This window comes from Seriola aureovittata, chromosome 3 (assembly GCF_021018895.1).
Source record: "Seriola aureovittata isolate HTS-2021-v1 ecotype China chromosome 3, ASM2101889v1, whole genome shotgun sequence".
Taxonomy (NCBI): Eukaryota; Metazoa; Chordata; class Actinopteri; order Carangiformes; family Carangidae; genus Seriola; species Seriola aureovittata.
Genome location: NC_079366.1, coordinates 19,738,927 through 19,757,419, shown reverse-complemented (window position 1 = coordinate 19,757,419; position 18,493 = coordinate 19,738,927). Strand labels below are relative to the sequence as shown.

At 39.8% G+C, this 18,493-nt stretch overlaps 1 protein-coding gene across 1 annotated transcript; it reads right to left on the bottom strand.

Annotated features, from left to right (window-relative positions):
* Nucleotides 1-170: 170 nt before the first annotated feature.
* On the bottom strand, nt 171-16,245 carry smox (spermine oxidase). The gene is made up of 7 exons (XM_056372647.1): nt 16,120-16,245; nt 9,656-9,890; nt 7,938-8,164; nt 5,496-5,669; nt 2,887-3,625; nt 1,585-1,745; nt 171-711 (listed from the first exon to the last, which is right to left on the bottom strand). The coding sequence occupies exons 2-7, from the start codon at nt 9,861-9,863 to the stop codon at nt 559-561; spliced, it is 1,662 nt and encodes a 553-aa protein (XP_056228622.1). The 5' UTR covers nt 9,864-9,890; nt 16,120-16,245; the 3' UTR covers nt 171-558.
* Between the last annotated feature and the right edge of the window lie 2,248 nt (nt 16,246-18,493).

Here is an 18,493-nt window from a genome sequence, read left to right as displayed (position 1 = left end):
ACAGATTTAAAAGGATACCGAAATGGTGATAGCATGGAAACCACTCTCGTCTGTGGTTGTAGCTACTTCCCTGGAAAATATTCATGAGCACAGAAGTGGGTAGGGAGGAGACATCTGATGGCTACTGTGATACTTTAATAATTTACTGGATTAACAACACTGAACTGGTCTTATTTGATGATGATAGAGCTTTTATTTTGTTAAAACTTTCTCAATTTTTTTATCTCCAGTATTTTTGAAATAACATAACATTACGTACAGAAGGCACTTACAAAAACAAGTTAAATTACAGATGCTGTTATTATAAACATTAAATTACTGATTTAAAAAAAACAACATAATAACAGAATGATAAAGACAAGAAATGACAGCACCATTGGCAACCTTTGAACAGTACATCTCAAATAAACTTTAGCATGATTTGAATCTACAGTACAATAAGAACAATACTCATTTGTTATCAATGTAATAATGCCCGAGCTATGCTTTTGATCATTAAGATAAAAAGATTAAAACTCATTTTTTGTTTTTATTTCACTAGTCAGAGGTGGTTTTATTTTACATATTAGGCTTTGTGGTTTGAGCTCTGTGCAAGTCTTGGTACATCTCCATCAGGCGAGTGGCTTCTCTCTGTCCTGACAGCAAAGCACCATGGGTAGTGGAATAGTATTTTCTGTGGGTGGCCTCTCCAGCGAACAGGACCTGCAGAGGCTGAGGACGGAGGAGGGGGGAATGAAATAAAAGTGAAATAAGCAGAGAGAGACGGAGAGAAGCTTTTAGAGGAGAAAATCATTTTCGAAACAAGATCCGTCCATCTGTGTCAGCGTGACATATATTTGGCCTCACGTGCAGCACTATTTTCTTTTTCCATAACTGATTCCCTTGTTAGTCCTGTAAATATACTACAGTAACTTTCCTGAGGGCCAAGGAAATTGTGACAGGGTCATGCTGTTCCTTCAGCAGTGTCAAGTGAGCATACGGAACCTCCACCCACAACAACCCTCCCCCCAAGAAGACGCATCGGGTTTCATGGTCTAGACTGCTGGCCAGGGGTCAGCATTCAAAACCCAGCTGTATTCACTCTGCATGTGCTGGGATATGACATGGTAGTGATGACACCGCCGCATTAGCCAGATGCGCTCAGAGTGTGTGCAGGGATTGTAAACAACCAAATGTACAGTCAGTGAAAACACTCTTCTGGAGGTAGTTACAGTCCGAATCTTCTACACCACTTCAATTAACATTATATAATTATTATTATATAATTATTGTAAGAAATACAATAATTATATAATAATTATACAATATTTGGTGAAACATTATTTCCTTAAAAGAAACTAATATGTAAACTGATAGTAATTATAGGGAAAATGGAGACAAAATGCTTGAAAAAAATTAAGCGTTACACAATATTTTATGTTGTTGTATTTCCTGGGACAGGACTCTGATACCTCAAAACAAGAGGAAGGTTTGTCCTTTTGATCTTAATTTGAAATATTACACTAATAGCTCACAGTGTTGTCATATATTAACTGCACAATATGCTATGTGGTGTGGTGGAGGTGGTGGTGCTGGTCATCTCACCGGAGCCTTGGTGCTGTTGGCGTAAGGCAGAGGCATAGCCAGCCTCTCGCAGTCCCCGCCACTGGAGCCCACTCTGGTGAAGGAGTAGGAGCCTCGGATGTAGGAGTTACTGCCCCACGAGGAGCGCAGGACACGCCGGGGCTTTGGAATGTCAGGGTTCCCTGTGGAAGGACAAAGAGAGGAGAGGAGTCAGTAAAGATAGTGGAGGGAGAAACCTGACGGCAATCAAGGACAGTCTGGTGACTCCAGTGCATGACAGAATCAAACCAGTTCAAACTAAGAATGTGTCGGCTGTGAGTTGAGGCCTCCTACTGGAACGCCCCATCTGCCAACACTAATCAACTCATGACCCTCTGTGCGCAGAGAGGCCCCAGCGAGTCTATATGTAATTAAGCGACAGCTGAGGGGATTAAGCCGCAATGACCTGAATGAGAAATGTGGTTGTGTATGTGTGTGTAGTTCCTGTAGTCATTCAGGGTCGTCATCCATAGGAAGTCCACTGACCTCACCATAAAGTGACAGTCACTGCCTCTGCACTCGCACTCTGACCTATTTCTGACGCAATCGTGTTCCCAAGTTACAATCTCAGGCTTCTCTCTGCACATTCCTAATCTATTGACAGAAGACGACTGTGATTACATTTCATGTTGCAATCGCCATGAAACAGCTACATTTGTTCCTCCAGGAAGATTCCGATGTTGCACAATAAGTGACGTGTTTTCAACAGCTAGTAGCAGCAGTGTTGACTTACCCTCACAGAAAATATAACACTGAAAACTTTTGTGTGCATTTGTGTCACAAGGAAAAGGAGGGATCAAATGTCAGTTAAAGAAAGGCCTCTTCACTTTATCTATCGGATGATCTCTGCTTTTGCTCAGTGTTGCTTTTGTGGTGGTAACACCAGACCCGTTAGCTGCTGCTCACTAGACACAGAAAAAAAGACACCTGAGTCATTCAGCTGTTATCCGTCAACCTCTTTTTTTTTTCTCACGAAAAAAGCCTCTTACGTCACAGCTGAAGCTTATGTCATTTCCTTTATATGGAACACAATGACCCAACCCGAGTTATAGTTCGTATGAGTCACTGAGCTGACAGACTCAGTCACAGTCTACCAAGGTTACTGTGTTAGCTTTAGATTACTGATACTTCCTGAAAGCTTAACTGCAACAAGTTAATGAATAAATGAAATAAAGTGTAGATATCAACCTAGAAAACCCTGAAAAGGCTCCTATGTTGTAAACAGGATGTGTGATGGGAAACCAGAATATAAAGCTGTTATTACAAACGTGTGCATTTCCTGACCTGTAAAGCGCCTCAGCAGCTCAGTGCAGGTCTCAGCCACTGTTTCGTCATCGCAGCGCTCCATGTAAAGCGCCTCCTGCCCACAGATCCAGCCGCTCAGCATGTAGCCGTAGCGCTCGGGCGGGTAGAGGACGTCAAAGCTGCAGATCTTCTTGTACCACAGCTCCTCGGGGTAGACCAGCTGTTCGAGCTGAGCCTCATCCTCCCACACAAACTGGATGCTGTTGCACTCGGGGCTCCAGAAGGGCTCTTCAAACTCCAAGAATATCTTATCGGTGGTGCTGATGCCCAGCTTCTCAATGGCGAGCACCTTGTCCTCAGGCAGAGAGGGGGAGAACATGGCTTCGTGGTTCTGCTTCAGCACGCCCAGAGAAGCCGTCACGATCACGTGGTCGGCCGTGATCCACTCCTCGTCTTCACACTCCACGCAGATGGGGTGACCCAGGATCAGAGGGTCCTGGTGAGGTTGGCAGCTGTGGTTGTTGTCATTGTGGTTGTTTTCCTGGTTGGTGCTCTTGGCGATCACCTCCTGATGCTGTGCTGAGTAGTTCCAGTGGATGCAGCGGATCGGTTTGCTAAGGCAGATGGTGCGGGAGGGGATGTCCTGGGCCAGGAGCTCCACGATCTTCATGAAACCTTCAGGAATGACGTAATGTGCACCAGGGATCTCTGTCCACTCACCAAACTCACTCAGAGACACCTCATCCATACTGGGAGAACTGCTTTCACAGCTCTCCACCTGAAACAGGAGAACAACTCAGATTAGTTACATTTCTTGTTAGTACTTGCAGCCTAATTATCTGCTGCCAAATAAACTGTAACACAAATTATCAGTTTGTTGATACACCTAAAGAAAATCTTTGCAGACACGGCCTTTGCATTTTAAATCAAGCGTTTACACCCTTTTAAATCCACACTAACTAATATCTCTATTCTCTACAGCTGCAGCTCTGCACACACCAGCATAATTAAACTGGTTTAAACATGTTGGAATCTCAAATGTTTTATTTAGAGGACACGTACTGTTGGTGTGTAATGAAAAAGCAAAAATACTGCTGCTGCTTCTGCCTCATTAGCTGGTTAGCCAGCATGGTAGCGGATACCTGGTGGCTAACGTGCCCCTGTATCTTCTCTGCAGCATTTAAAAAAAAAAAAAAAAAAAAAAAAGAAAAAGTAAAAAAAAATGCTTTGTGTGTTTCTGTGTGTGTGGGTGGAAGCATATGGAGCAGTGCTAAAATAACATGAATATATTAAATAGCTACTGGTGCAAAATTCCAGTGAGACAAAGCTTCAATTTAAGTGTTTTTAGAGCCCACAATAATCATGAGGAGCGGCAGTTTTAGCTCTCAGATGTTTTGTATGTTTTTTATCCAGTTAGATTAGACAAAATTACTGATTTGTCTTTACGTCATACATGAGGTGAGTTAGTTTAGTGCTGAAATGATTTTAATGATTAATTCATTTGCTGATTAACAGAAAATTAATTAATCTCAATTTCCATCATAGATTAATCATTATAAGCAATTATTTGACATTTTGGGAAATGAGCTAATTTGTTTTCTGGCTCTGATGTAAGGCAACCATGACAACAGGAAGGTACTGCAGATGTGTTATCACAGGACATAGCCAGGCTAGCTGTTTTGCCCTGTTTCTAGTCCTTGTGCTAAGCTAAGCTTACTGGTTGCTGGACAGTCACGAGGGTGGTATCGATCTTCTCGGCTAACTCTCCAACAGAGAGTAAATGGTTTATCAAGCAAACATGAAAAACATCAGTTGGTTGTAGTTTCTCAAATGTGATGTGATTTTGTCTGTTTCGTGTAATTGAAAATGTATTGTTTTCATTATGGCCTCTGTGTGCTCTGCTGTGTCAGACATTTTTCCTCTCTTTTCTAACATTTCATAGACTAAACAATTAATAGAGAAAAAACGTCAACAGATTAACTGATAATCTAAATAATCATTATTGGTATCCGAACTATAATTCATTGATTGCTTGTCAAAATATTGCCTTTCTATGACAGAATAAAGCCTGTGTGTTGCTTTATCAATGCACACTGAGGCTCTCAGAATAAAAGTCCTGCTGGTAAAAAAAAGGACGCCTGAGTAAACCACGACTCTTAACTGTGTGGTAGGAAATAAACACTTAAAAACAACTGTGCTTGAAATAACTAGAAGCCCTTGCCTGAATATTTGTCAGTGGATATATACATGAATTACAGGTTAGGAAGAAGTAAATAAAAGCTCATAATTACTGTCTAATTAGCAAACCAATCTTTTGTAATTAACTGCTGTCTAATTAACCCTCACTATTAGTGTCAGCAGAACAGATTAGACTATGCTTTCACGTCGTTTTCCACATTTCTGAGTTGATGATTCAGGAATGTGTTTAGGGCCTCAACAAACGTTCACCATTAAACCATGAAACCATTAAACCAATGCTTATAGAACGGATGCACCTCCTGACTGACAAATGTACTTCATATTAATAGGAAAACGAAATGAGGAAATGAAAACAGAAACCTAGAACACGAAACACTGCCACACACTCACAGATAGACATGGATAGTGAGAATACATGCATACATACACACACACACACACACACACACCTTGAGGTACTGTTGAAGCATGGACAGTTTGAGCTTCTTGATGCTCTCAGAATCATCAGGATCCAACATGATCCTCTTGCGCACCAGGTCTCGTGTAAAGACGCCGACGCTGTTCTGGCTCTCAGCGCAAACTGGCTTCCCATCTTGGAAGAACTCCTGAGTCAGCTCGTACACCTAAAAAAGTGTGAGAGGTGAGAGGCGGGGTAGAGGAATGAGGAATGATGTGAGGAAAGTAGAAAAAGGGGAAAGAGGACACAAAGAAACTGCTTTAGTTCAGTTCAGGGCAGGCTGAGTCAGCACCTGATTGTGTCAAATGGTGAACTCTACTTTTAGCATGATGGAGAAGCACCTCGGGAACATTAAAAATAAATGCTGCCAGCCACTACATGAGCTGCACCCTGTGAAATAGAAGGAAGGGAGTATTAAAAAATACGAGGAAGAAATGTTGCTACACTCCCAAGATGCTACATGAATGTTGGGTTGCGTTCACGTAAACCTGTCTTTCTTGACATCAAAGATGATAATACACTATTTCCTGGAAAAGCACCAGGTCAAAACAACAAACACCGACAGTATGAATTTGGTAAAGTGGAGCATTAGCTAAAGACAGGGTCTGTTTATGTTGTATAACCACAGATAATAAAAAAAACTTTCAGATACTTCAATACAGCAAATGGAGATTACATCCAGTGTTATGTGACATGATTTTCTCTGTGTCTGTAGCATCAGCATCGAAAATTTTATCTCAAAGGTGAGAAACGTACTAACACATTAATGCTTTAAAAAAAAAAAGAAGCACATTTCAATTGTGCCACATGAAAAATAATCATCTTGGTGTAGACACTGGTTGTTTCTTGTTGATATAGTAGTGATATAACTGGCGGATTGTCAGAAAATGATTGTAGATTAATCACTGAGGTTGTTATTTAAAGTAAAAATCTTCATGGTCTCAGATGTGAATATTTTCTATGATGGTAACTAACTTTTGTTTTTGGCAAAACAAACAATATGAGTTTGTCAACTTCAGCTTTGGGGAATTTTGAATCATAGACCAAATGATTAATCAATTAAATAATGAAGAAAAATAATCAGCAAAATGACTGATATGCTACGGCTATCAATTAAGTGGGGATAACGTATAAATATAATTTGTGGTCAGGTTATCAAAAAATCGTCATCGTCATATGATGCTGATCATGAAGATCATCGCGGCAACAGAGAGACAAGAGATAAACGCGTTCTTCATCACTCTGCAGTTTGTCAGTCAGGGCTGGATGACATTCTTGGAGTCTTTCCAAGTCAGGTCAAGGTTATTTATATACCCTAAAGTAGCAAATTTGTCTAAGAGAGCTTGTAGTGGCTGTAGAACAGAAAAAGCATGAAGGAACCTGGAGGAGGGCAAACAGGTGACTGGCATGGTCATACAGGGGCAACTTAATGTAACGGAGGCAAGAATGTCCCCAGTCTTTAGGTTGCTGAAACTGCCATTGTGCCTCTGAAGGTGTTTGGATTTAGCATGTGAAATACCATTGAGAAGATTTATCACAAGAACACAGCGTAGGAGTGACAATTTGGACATGGAGGTCACAAAGTACACACACAAAAAAAAAAACACACATGAACAAGGGTTTACAAAAGCAAAATGCCTTCTGTGTGTTCTTTATCTTCCCTCTGTAACTGCTTTTCCAGACGTGACCCACTTAAACGCTAACAGCGGCTGCTACAGAGCGGAGAGCGGAGGACTGGGCGAACAAAAATGGCCTGTTCCTTGTTAAAATCATCATGCCTTGGTGCTCATTTCACCGGACCACCTCAAGGCCGAGGATATGTTTAATAGTGCCGTCACAGATATAAGCGCATGTTTGATGTAGAGACTCAACATATTGTTTTCCCATTTAGTTTCCCCCCGAGGAAGCTTTATAGATGGAAAAATCATCTTACTACACACTGTCTGACAGTGTCATATATATTCTATATATGTATCCACTTGTTTTTAACTTTTCATTGAAGCCATATGATGTTGACACTGAGAAAAATAGTCAAACCGAGGACTCCATGTTTTTATGGCTGTACTGATTAATCAAATGCAAATATTCTGGATATCTTGTGCTTCATTTTCTGCGCACTGCTCCAAATCCAGCCAGATACAAATTTAGCATCTGTGAAAAACTGAGATCTCCTCTACAATCTGAAATAAAGTTTTATAGTTTGAACAATGTTTGGCTGCACAGTATGAGTTTGTACCGACTGACCCACAAGAAGCCTTGTTACTGCTGGCTTTATATAATCTGATACAGTATGTGACATCATTATCCTGCATATTCTGATGTCAGGCGGGCTGAACATTTGGTATCTGTGTGTTCTCGTCCATGCATGCACTCATTTGTACGTGCATGCGTGCACCTGTGCGTTGCGTGCACCTGTCCGTATGTGTCCCCTCACCTCGTTGTACACGTCACTGAACTCCTCCACCAGGTCCTTGGGGATCCTCTTCCCGACGTTGGTCTGGTAGTGAGCGACGCCATTCTTGGTGTACAGGCTGATGCGTCCCACGCTCCTCTCCCCGTCTGTGGTGTGCTCCAGCAGCCCATTGTCCTCCGCCAGATGGTACACTGGGTTCCCGTTGGCACCATGGATCCAGGTGGCTCCAAGCTCCAAAGTTGCTTTTCCTACACGGAGTAAAAGAACAGGGATCAGTGAGAGTTTGAAAAACATTGATCGCTTTGAAATCAACGTCACTTGCGTGGCTTTGAATGAAACCTTGATGAAAATTTGAGCTTTAGATAATTAGGCAGTTCAAGAATAGGGTCAACTCAATTAACGTACATAGTTACTGAGGCCCACTGGAATACCATTAATTATATCATTTTCCTGAGGACAATGACATCACACTATGTTCATTTTCTTTACGTTCATTTTATGTAATAATAACAGGCCAGTGCACAGAAGGAAATGGTTAAATGCCTCTTTGATTACGAAACGTCTAAGCAGATACACAAGCATTACATAACAGACGCGTTGTCCACATGCCTGACACACAAGTTTACGTTTAACATTGCTGTATGAGTGAGTGTGTTTACATGTGACCTCTGTTATATGCCTACAGTATCAGCACCACAAGCAGATGTTGCTCTGTACTTGTTTGGAGTTTGTCATGGCTGAAATTAAAGGTAATTATAGGGCAAGACCTGCACTTTGTTGGCAAAATGTTTGAGCATCACTCAACCCGTTCAGGTAAAAAGCACTTATTATTTCTCTAGGAACTGGACATGCATCTGATAAGTGTAGTAATTCTGGTTATTTAGGGAAATTAAGCTGATTGTGTGAGTGAATGGTTGCTTGATTGGACAGTTTTCAGTACCTGCTAATCAGAGTTAATGTGACTTCAGGGAAAACGCAGACGTACCGTACTTTGATATGAAAGGGGCCAAGTACAGATTATATCAGTGCTATGTCTGCAACACGGCTCTTAAATTTATGACTCCAACTTTAATCAGAAGATTCTTTGTTCATACAGCATATCTGCAGTCAAATAGAGCTCAAAATGCTGTAAAATGTGTCTAGTGCCCACAGCGAAACGCGAAAGCAATCAGTTATTGTGTGAGCGAAACAGCTATTGAACACTTTGCTTATTGGCGTCACAGGGATAAATAACAACCCTTAAGCTATAGGCTAGTTCAATTTTGGCAAATTCTTGCCAAGAGTCAGATGAGAAGATCAATACCACTCTCAGATCAGTCCGTTAAAGCCTACTTCTGCCCAAATGTAACAGAGTTGGCATACTAGGACCTCTAAAGCTCATTTATATAAAATATAATATCTATATCTATTATTATTATTAGACATTTATATATGAGTTAGAAACAGAAGCAAAGCAATATTAACCCATGAAACTGCTGTATGTTTAGAAGGAGGAAGGAGAGTCTGCTGGGAGTGAGGTGTAGCACTTTTTGGCTTGAATGCATGTAAGTTTTGCAAAATGAGAAGTACATGTACAGAGAGTTGTAATGAAGCAAATAAATGTTGCATGATATTATTTAGTCTGGGGCTGCTACATACTGTAGTTTCAGTCATTCTGTTAAAGGGGCACAGTTACAGTATCTAGGACTCATTCACAAAGTTTAAGGTAACATGAGTGAAACAAGGAGGCGTCCTCTCACCGTGCTGAACACTGTGAACTCGCCCGCCGATGTGGTCTGATGCCTCTAGAACAGTGACATTCGTGAAGCCGTTTTCCAGTAGGATCTTAGTTGCAGCAAGGCCGGCCAAGCCAGCACCAATCACTACTATTCGAGGCTGCCGATGAGTACGTAACCCGCTACTAAGAGGATCATCAGTGCTGTCTGACGAAATTTCACAACTTTGCATGCCGTCCAAGCTCCTCTTCGATGCAGTCTGAGGACAAATTAAAGACAAAGACCCAAGTTAAAAATGACCTGAATCAACTGCTCATACAGCAGAAGGTAATACTGAGTAACAGAAAGAAAACTCAAAGTATTTTAGAGTTTATATGTCATGTATATGACATGAAACATATCTTGAAAAACAATATACTTCAGAGAAAGTGGCTCATGAGTGCAAACACTGCCGGGTGGATCATATTAGGTTGCATGCCTGTTGTAGCAGTTGCCTTTTATGTTATTCCTCAGTGGATATTTTCAGCTACTGATCATTGCTTCTCTCTCGCTTATGCAGTATGGCATATGCTGTCAAGAGTTTATAAATGACTGACCTCAACATAAATGATTTTTTAGTAGCACTGAAAAATTCCACTGAAACAAATCAACAACATTGTGTTTGGAAACTATGGAGCCTTAAAAAGAGAATATGTATTTTACACGTGCGTAAAAAATAACTTGTACGAACAAAATCCATATCTGGTGCTCACAAGATTAAAAAAAAAAAAAAAAAAATCAAATTTTAGAACTTTGTGGGATCTTTGAGAAAATAGCTCTTCCCACATTTGGGCCACCTGCCTCTTCCTGCTTACCTACTCACCTGTTGCTAATTCCGTCATCAGCTCCTGGTATAGGCTATATACTGGCCCATTTCCTCCCTTCTCTGCCAGGTTGCCTTTTGTGCTTTCCAGGCTGTAGCTTCCCAGCCTGGCTGGATTTCACCATTTACCTGCCTATCCCCAACCACTGCCCAAAGCCCTGCCTCGCCTATTTTAGTCTCTGATTAATGTTATTGAGTCCTCCCTCTCCTGAGGTGTGAAAACATTGTGGTAAGAGGTGTTGCTGTTGATCTTAATTAAAATTAATTTTTCAATGCTGTGAGCAGCACAAATGAAATTCCACTGATCTCCATCGTACTGGGGAGCAGATGCATATCTCAAAAGCTGGACAAATTGTTGTCATGGTAATATATCGTGAAGTGACCATTTAAAACTTTAAAGCTTGACCAGTGTACCTGCAGATTGGGGGCACACATAATTTGGCATGTTTCGAGGTCTGCAGCGTCACTTGGTTTATTAAGTGCTGACTGTACGGACCTCTTTTTTTGCTGACAATGCTGCTTATTGGCATTACTCCTAATATGGCCCACATTGACAGCTGTGTTTATAGCCATGATTAATTTAATTTTTCCGTGACACTTTTATATTGTTCCATCTACCAACTGTTTATTTAGCATATTAGAGGTAGTGAGACTAACCACGTTATCAGCAAACAGACCACACACACACAAAAATCTTTATTGCAGTCCCAGGAACAGTTACATTAAGAGTGAGAAATACACAAGTGACCTTGTTACCCCAGCACACAAGGCTGCGCGCTCTGAATGTATGGACAGCTGTGGGTAAGAAGAACACAGTGGGCGTCTATTCAGAAGATGTTCCTGTTAGACCAACAGAGGAATGTACTAAGAAGCAACACTGCTGCAGTTTCCCATAGAAGACGTATACTGCTAGAGCCGCTATCTGAGGGCATGTCTTCATGTGCATGAGCAACTATATGAACTCATCTGAGGTAAGACTGTGATACCCTGCTGTTACACACATATGTACACATATATAAATACACATTGCCTACTCCCCGCTTTGTTACCACAGCAACGCTGGACACATGGAGCCGTACATACGGTACAGTGTAGAAAATACACACTGAGTTTCCTTCAACTTGAGATCACGCAGCAGAAAGAATTCAGTGGACTTTGATATAAAATTACTGTACGTGTTACTCATGAACCACCCTGTTCATTAGGTCATCTTCAGTTACATGAGGTCATTCATCTTCCTTTCATATGCCAGAACAAATACAGATTGCTGTTACCCAGGAAAGTCATCAAAATTACTGATTGTTAACCTTGAACTTCAACTTTTGACATCCGAGAAACTGCGTTCTAAGCAAATTGTCAACCCTGATGACTCAGTGAGATGAGTCACCTGATCAAGAGCTGACAAAGAAAGTCAGAGAGGAAACCACCAGCCAGCACTGCAAGACAATTATGTGTGGCTAGAGTAAAGTGAAGTGAGAAAACTGTGATGTCAAACATATAAAGACGACATGTTGTGCACAGGCTTTTCTGGAAATCTCTGTAACTTCCTGTTTCAAATTCTACCAGAGCCGTGGTCGAACCGCTGAACTCTAACACAGATGTGGGTTAAGGCGGCTAATCTGGACGGGTCGACACGCAACATCTGATCTGACCTCGCGACCCTTGTCTTGAATATGGGTTGAACACTGCACGGATTGGCTGAACAGGCATTTCTGTTGAAATGGTAATATGGCAATATATAACAGGAAACAATATAAATCTGTCTGTTGTCTGAGATATTGTCATACCGGTAATATTGGATTTTACTGCTCATTCATTGCACTTTACTCAACCTAATACTTTATTGCCTTCGTGCCTGTTTTATGTCTTTATAACCACTGAAAAAAAGCATTGTCATTCTCATGTATACTGATTATTGTAAATGGAGTTAATGAAAATAAATTCTACCTTGTACTTTGTACCTTATATGATTCTTGCATCAGTATTATGCAGTTTCTTAATTTGTCAGGTATCCAGATCACTGAATTTGACTAAAACAGACATTCCTGTCTGTTTTTTTTCATCTGATTACTTACTACATAAGCAGCTTATCAACAGATTTCCCAGAAAATATATAATACCACTATATATCACTGTGGTATAAAATTATATGTAACAATAGAGTAATCTAACCATAGCCTACTGCACAATCTTAAGTGATGTGTGTTCGACTCCAGTCTGCAGTTGTAGGTCCCACTGAATTATGTTTTTGTATGTATAATGACGTTTCAGCTCCAGGTCTGTCCCTTTCTGTGAAACTACTGCTTTGCAAAAAAAAAATCTCTGCTGCACACACAACACACAGCAACAACATCACCATGAATAGGCTTATCCTCTGGCTTAAAAAAAAAAGAGTAAAGGGTGATGTTGGGTGATGTATTGATTTTTGGAATGATACAATATTAATAACAGAATCATCTACAAAACAAACCTCAGACCAAAAGGCCTGTCTGTGATTGTTGGTTGTCATTTGCTTATTGAACCTGTGGTCTTGACCCGAGGCTAACGTGTCTGTTTCCTGCGCTGCTACACGTACAGTAGGTTTTCATCGAGTGTTTTCAGTATTTTCAGTACTATCACTGCTGCTCTTTTATATTCTGCATTTGTTAGAGATGAGGGTCACAGGAGGACACTGCTTTGTGGCAAACAACAAATGTAAACAACATATCTGACAAAAGGTGGATGCACCAGTAGGCGGTATTGTGCTGTTTGCTGTAAAATATTCTACTAGTTGTATATTGTTCCTGCATTTGTTGTCTTATCCCTAAATGCAGCTGCATGTTTTTCCAGTCAACTGTTGACCTGTGAGCACATGATTTGATGTATATTGTGTGTGTCTGTGTGTGTACATACTGTAGATGTATGTACAATAAAACATATATTCTAATATTTACATATTTGTATTGGCAGCAGGTTGTACATCTATTAGCAATAGATAATCAGTGGCACATAAGCTTCCCGGACAGTAAAATCCAGGCATTCTACATGTCCACGTATCTGTATCTGGGGAGTTTCTTGCTCATAATCTGACTCTTTTCATTCAATGCAAACACGTCGCATCTCTGTGACGAAGCACATGTATTTTGGGCATATACCTGGATAAATGGTTCAGCTTCCTCGAGCAGAGTTGAGGGATGCTGACAAGGCCAAATATCATGATATTGTTGGACTAATGTTTTCATGATGATGTCTGGGTGTTGTGTAGACCAGCACGTCTCAGCTTCATCAGGGTCATCATAAAACTGTTTGTAATGTGGTCTCTCTTTATACTGCAAGTGTTGTTGGGTGTTTTGACCTCAATGTGCCACAAATCCCAGACTCTACTTCTAGCAACAGGATGACCATGCAGGCTCAAGCCCTTACTGTTCATTAGAAAAGTCTGATTAGGTCAGTAGATTGAGTCACCTTACTGAAATGCATGATATAAATGGAACATCTTTGCACCTCTTCTCGGAGGGGAAACTCAAAAAGTGTTTGCCACAAGTACAAAATTTCCCCTGATTTTACAGATACTTAAGTAACATTGATTTTAAATTTAGTGACAGATCTGATTCATAGACAGCGTTTGATAACTTCATACACTGGCCTCTCTGACAGATTGTATATCCCTCCATGGTTACTTGTAATTCCGCGGCTGGTTTACACACTCGCCACATGCCACCACTCCATGTTCTCCACCGCCACCGCAGATTAATGTGTGGGCCGAGCTTGGGTGGATCGGCAGCTCGGGGTGGGGTGGAGTGAGTAAGAGGAGGAGGTGGTGGGAGGGATGGGGCGGGTGGGGGTGGGTTAGCTATCACTGACCTAGAAATGGCAATCTACAATACAGGGCTGGTGGCCTTTTCAAGAGCAGGGCCAGCGCTGAGCAGGAATATCTTTAATGACGGTGTGTGTTTCTCTCATCTTTACTGCTATGCTCTCTCCTTTAATTGTGGACACAACTCTTTCCAGCTGTTTCCACTCTCACATCTGCATTTCCGTTATCAGTCGCATGTAGCCTAAGCATGATAACAAACATTTCTGCATCCCTACATTAACAACAAACAAATTGCAGTATAGTCTGGAGTTTTTTTTAGCCAAAGGCCACACATTCCACACTTGTCTCCCAGCTCTGATTCTTCCCATGCTGGGATGATGGAGTGGAGGCAACACACACACACACACACACACACACACAATCCACCGCTCTGCTACTGTGCACCACACTGGATGTTCACCTGATGCAGATAAAGAGAAGAACTGTGCCCTGAGAGACTATTGTAGTGTTGCCAAATATACACACAGGTTACAGAAGCGCAGTCTCAGAGAAAAGGCTCAGTAAGTCAGAAGTACACCATGATGACACACAAATCATCACCGCTGAAAGTAAGAGATAATACAAAGACACAAAGAAAATGAATGAAGGCTAAAAAGTTAACGTTCATTTTAGTATATTTCTGTGTAAAGAAACAAACTAACCCATGACAGTGAATCGTATAATATATAAAAATACAGGCGCTATTAACCAATACATAAAGGGTTTATAAGTTGAAACTAATGGACAGTTTGAACACTTACTTGAACCAAAGTTTGACCGCTTACTTGAACCAAAAAACATTTATTAACAACTTGTTATCATTTATGCCTGCATATCTGATGTATTAAAAACTTTTTTAATGATTTAATTAAAGCCTATAAGTGCAGACTAGATCATAGACAGTTTTTTTAGAAAGTCAGAAAACAGTGAACTAAACACCAGCAAAAATAATTTTTCTTGACCTAACCTGACCTTTCTTGAGCTTTTATTGCTTTTATATATCACTAAAGCATTAGCAAATGATTGTATGTACCACTAATTAAGCCATTAGTTACAGCATATACCCTCAGTAAAGAATGTCTTAGAAAGTGGTCCCAAAATATCATTAACAAAATGAGGATTAACAACTTTTAACAATGATCTTTACAGTTAAGAAAAATTAGACTGGAGACAGAGCAGATAAAAAGTGAAACAATGTGAGCTGGACTTTTGGATCTACTCTGTGTCAGTCTATATGCTGGAAACTAAAAGCCTTTACTGCCACGTATAAGCTGTGATGCCAAAGCGGCAGCAGTTTGAAACAAAGCAAACTTCACTGAGTTACTGTGACTGATTGTCTGTCAAACACATCATGAGGCCAGGATACAACAAAACCTAAAAACACTATAAAGCGTATATATAAAGAGAAATAAATAAATAAATGAATAAAAATAAAAATAAAAATAAATGTACTTTGTTCCAGCCAGATCAATCTGTCCCGTTAAAAAAGCCCACATACACAGACCCACAATACATCACTGTATTTGATCTGATCCGCTGGCGGTTTGGTTACACTGGTTGTTTTTGTGCAGCGTTTTTCGTCTTTATCAACACAAACAACTGGGTGACATTCACTATCATGTGGCTGCTGATAACTACAGTAAAATAAGCTGCTCTCACAGTATTTTCAGCGATTTTCTGACAGAGCCGGCTCTTTTGGTTAAACATTTAAATCGCTGCACCGGCCGTCGCCGTCCCACTCTTGTAAACAATGCGGGTGTTAAATGTGTTGTCAGTAGAGCAGCTGGTTACCTGACTCTCTTGGTCTTCAGCTTTAAAACCTCTGAGTGCTCCGCTCTCCTTTGTGCCGTTTTTCCCTCAGACCCGGCTCCGCTTTGTATTTATGCCTGGAAACCAGAAGCAGCCAGTTTTCCTGTGGCCGCTGCCTCCTCATTAATTATATATGAGCAGCGATGACGACAAAGACCAGCCCTCCACTGAGTGAGTAAGACCGCTGCTGCGTACCACACACACACACACACACACACACACACACACACACACACTCACACACTCACACACTCATACACACACACCCTTTACGTACAAGAATTTATGTAATAACAACAATAATAATAATATATTTGTCAGTGCTGGCCTATATATAGATATAACACTGACAAATGAAATGTTTTGGAATGATAAGGCAGCCATTAAATTATCAAAAAATCTAATCTAATTTCTACTTTTACACAATGTTCATACAGTATACTGTTAATGTCTTAAATATTTATTTAAAAAATCTCTTTTTTTAATATTTCAAAACATAGTCCAAGTCAACCTGTGGTACAGGAGATTTCAGGTTTGGCTGGACAGCGCTTTTAAGCATAAAAACTGCTCATAGCAATGAGTCAATGAATCAAAATGTGAAAATGGTAATGATTTGTAAATGTATTTTTTAAAAGAACTTCAGTACATATATAAATATGTTTTATAGTAATTAGCCTACAGAAAATGGTAAGCAGCTGCTGAAGGGAGACAGGAGATATGAGGTGAAAGTAAAATATTAAGGGAAAAGGGAAAAGCAATCAACCCATGGATGAAATGTTACCAGACATGTAAGAATATAAGAGCAAATGAAGAAAGAGTTCTGTCTAAAGATATATCAAGGTTAGACACGTCGACTATTTAAACTAGTTTTGAAGTCATTTTTAAAAATCAAACAATAGTATTCAAGCTTTTACTTCAGTAAAATCACAGTTTTCTGCCCATTTCTATTTAACGACTGATTCGTTATATTCAGTAGCAGTGTACTTGACAACTGAATATGAAGCAGATAAATGAATGTATGGACACGGTTTGGATGAAATGGAGAGATCTGAATAAATACTCAGCCTTGTTTGCTCAAATGCATGATAAATATTAATGCTAAAACAGTTGTTCCACTTTTACCAATGAAACTGTCCCACTCAACCTGAAAATGACACTTCCATGAAAGAGGGAGATGGAGTTTATGTAGATATGGCTTATTTTTATGTTTAGTTAATAACTTCTAAATTTTATATGTCACATGTGAAAACCTGAAATTAACATGTTGTTTATAATTGAATTGTTGTGATTACCTTTGATGAAAGTAGGCTATTAAGATCTTTTAGCAATATGACAATTCAAAACTTACTTAAAACTTTAAAGGGACAAGTTATATTGTATTATTGCATTATTATTACTCATGTATTGATGTGTAAGCAGAATTGCAGCTGGTTAAGGCTGATCTCATTTTAAGCTGATTAGATGCTCTGGATGTCAAATGATCAAAGCAACTAACTGTAACCATAAGATAAATGCAGTGGATTAATAAGTGCAATATTCCCCCTGTTGTGGAGTCACAGTATAAAGTAGCATAAAATAGAAATACTCAAGTAATTACAAATACTTAAAAATAGCAACAAACTTCATGAGTAAATAGCCTATAATTAGTTAGCTTCCATCACTGGTGATTACACACTATCCTGTCAGGGGTGGACCAGTTCTATCCTTGTGATTTTCATTATCTTTGATGGTGTAATCCAAAACATTACGATAAAGACAGAAAAAATAACAAAACAGGAAACCACCACAAGCTGCAACAGAAGGTAAAACAGCATATCAATAAAAATAATATATTTAAGAGACAAAGTCGCAAGTCTACAAGAATGACTTTAAATAAAGAAGCTGACTGTGTGACAATCAAAACACACTAACAAACTTTTAAAGGACAAATAGAGGGACATCTTTTCTTTTCCTTTTCCAACATACACAAAAGATAAAAATATTCAATTTAATTTTTTCTCAAGTCCGTGCTGTCCAGTGTTTTTTAAAAAGGCAAATGCACAACATGCACATCCTAAAATGCATCCTTAATTAAATTTCCAAAAATGGAAAAAATATACCCAACCACAACCTCGCATCCAACCTGCAACTGAACAAAACCAAAAATCCTAATTAAATAAATAATATATCAGTCAACAAACGTAATAATGAGAATTGTTTAGATGGTGGTTGAAAAAAAAGGTGTTTATGGTGTCTGACAAGACACAATGTTTTAAATTGATGATGCTGCCTGTGGGGGATTTTTTTTTCATGTTGTTGAGCAGGAAATCACTTGGGAAGCAGGCGCTGTTTGTTTTGGTGGGTTGATCCTTTAACT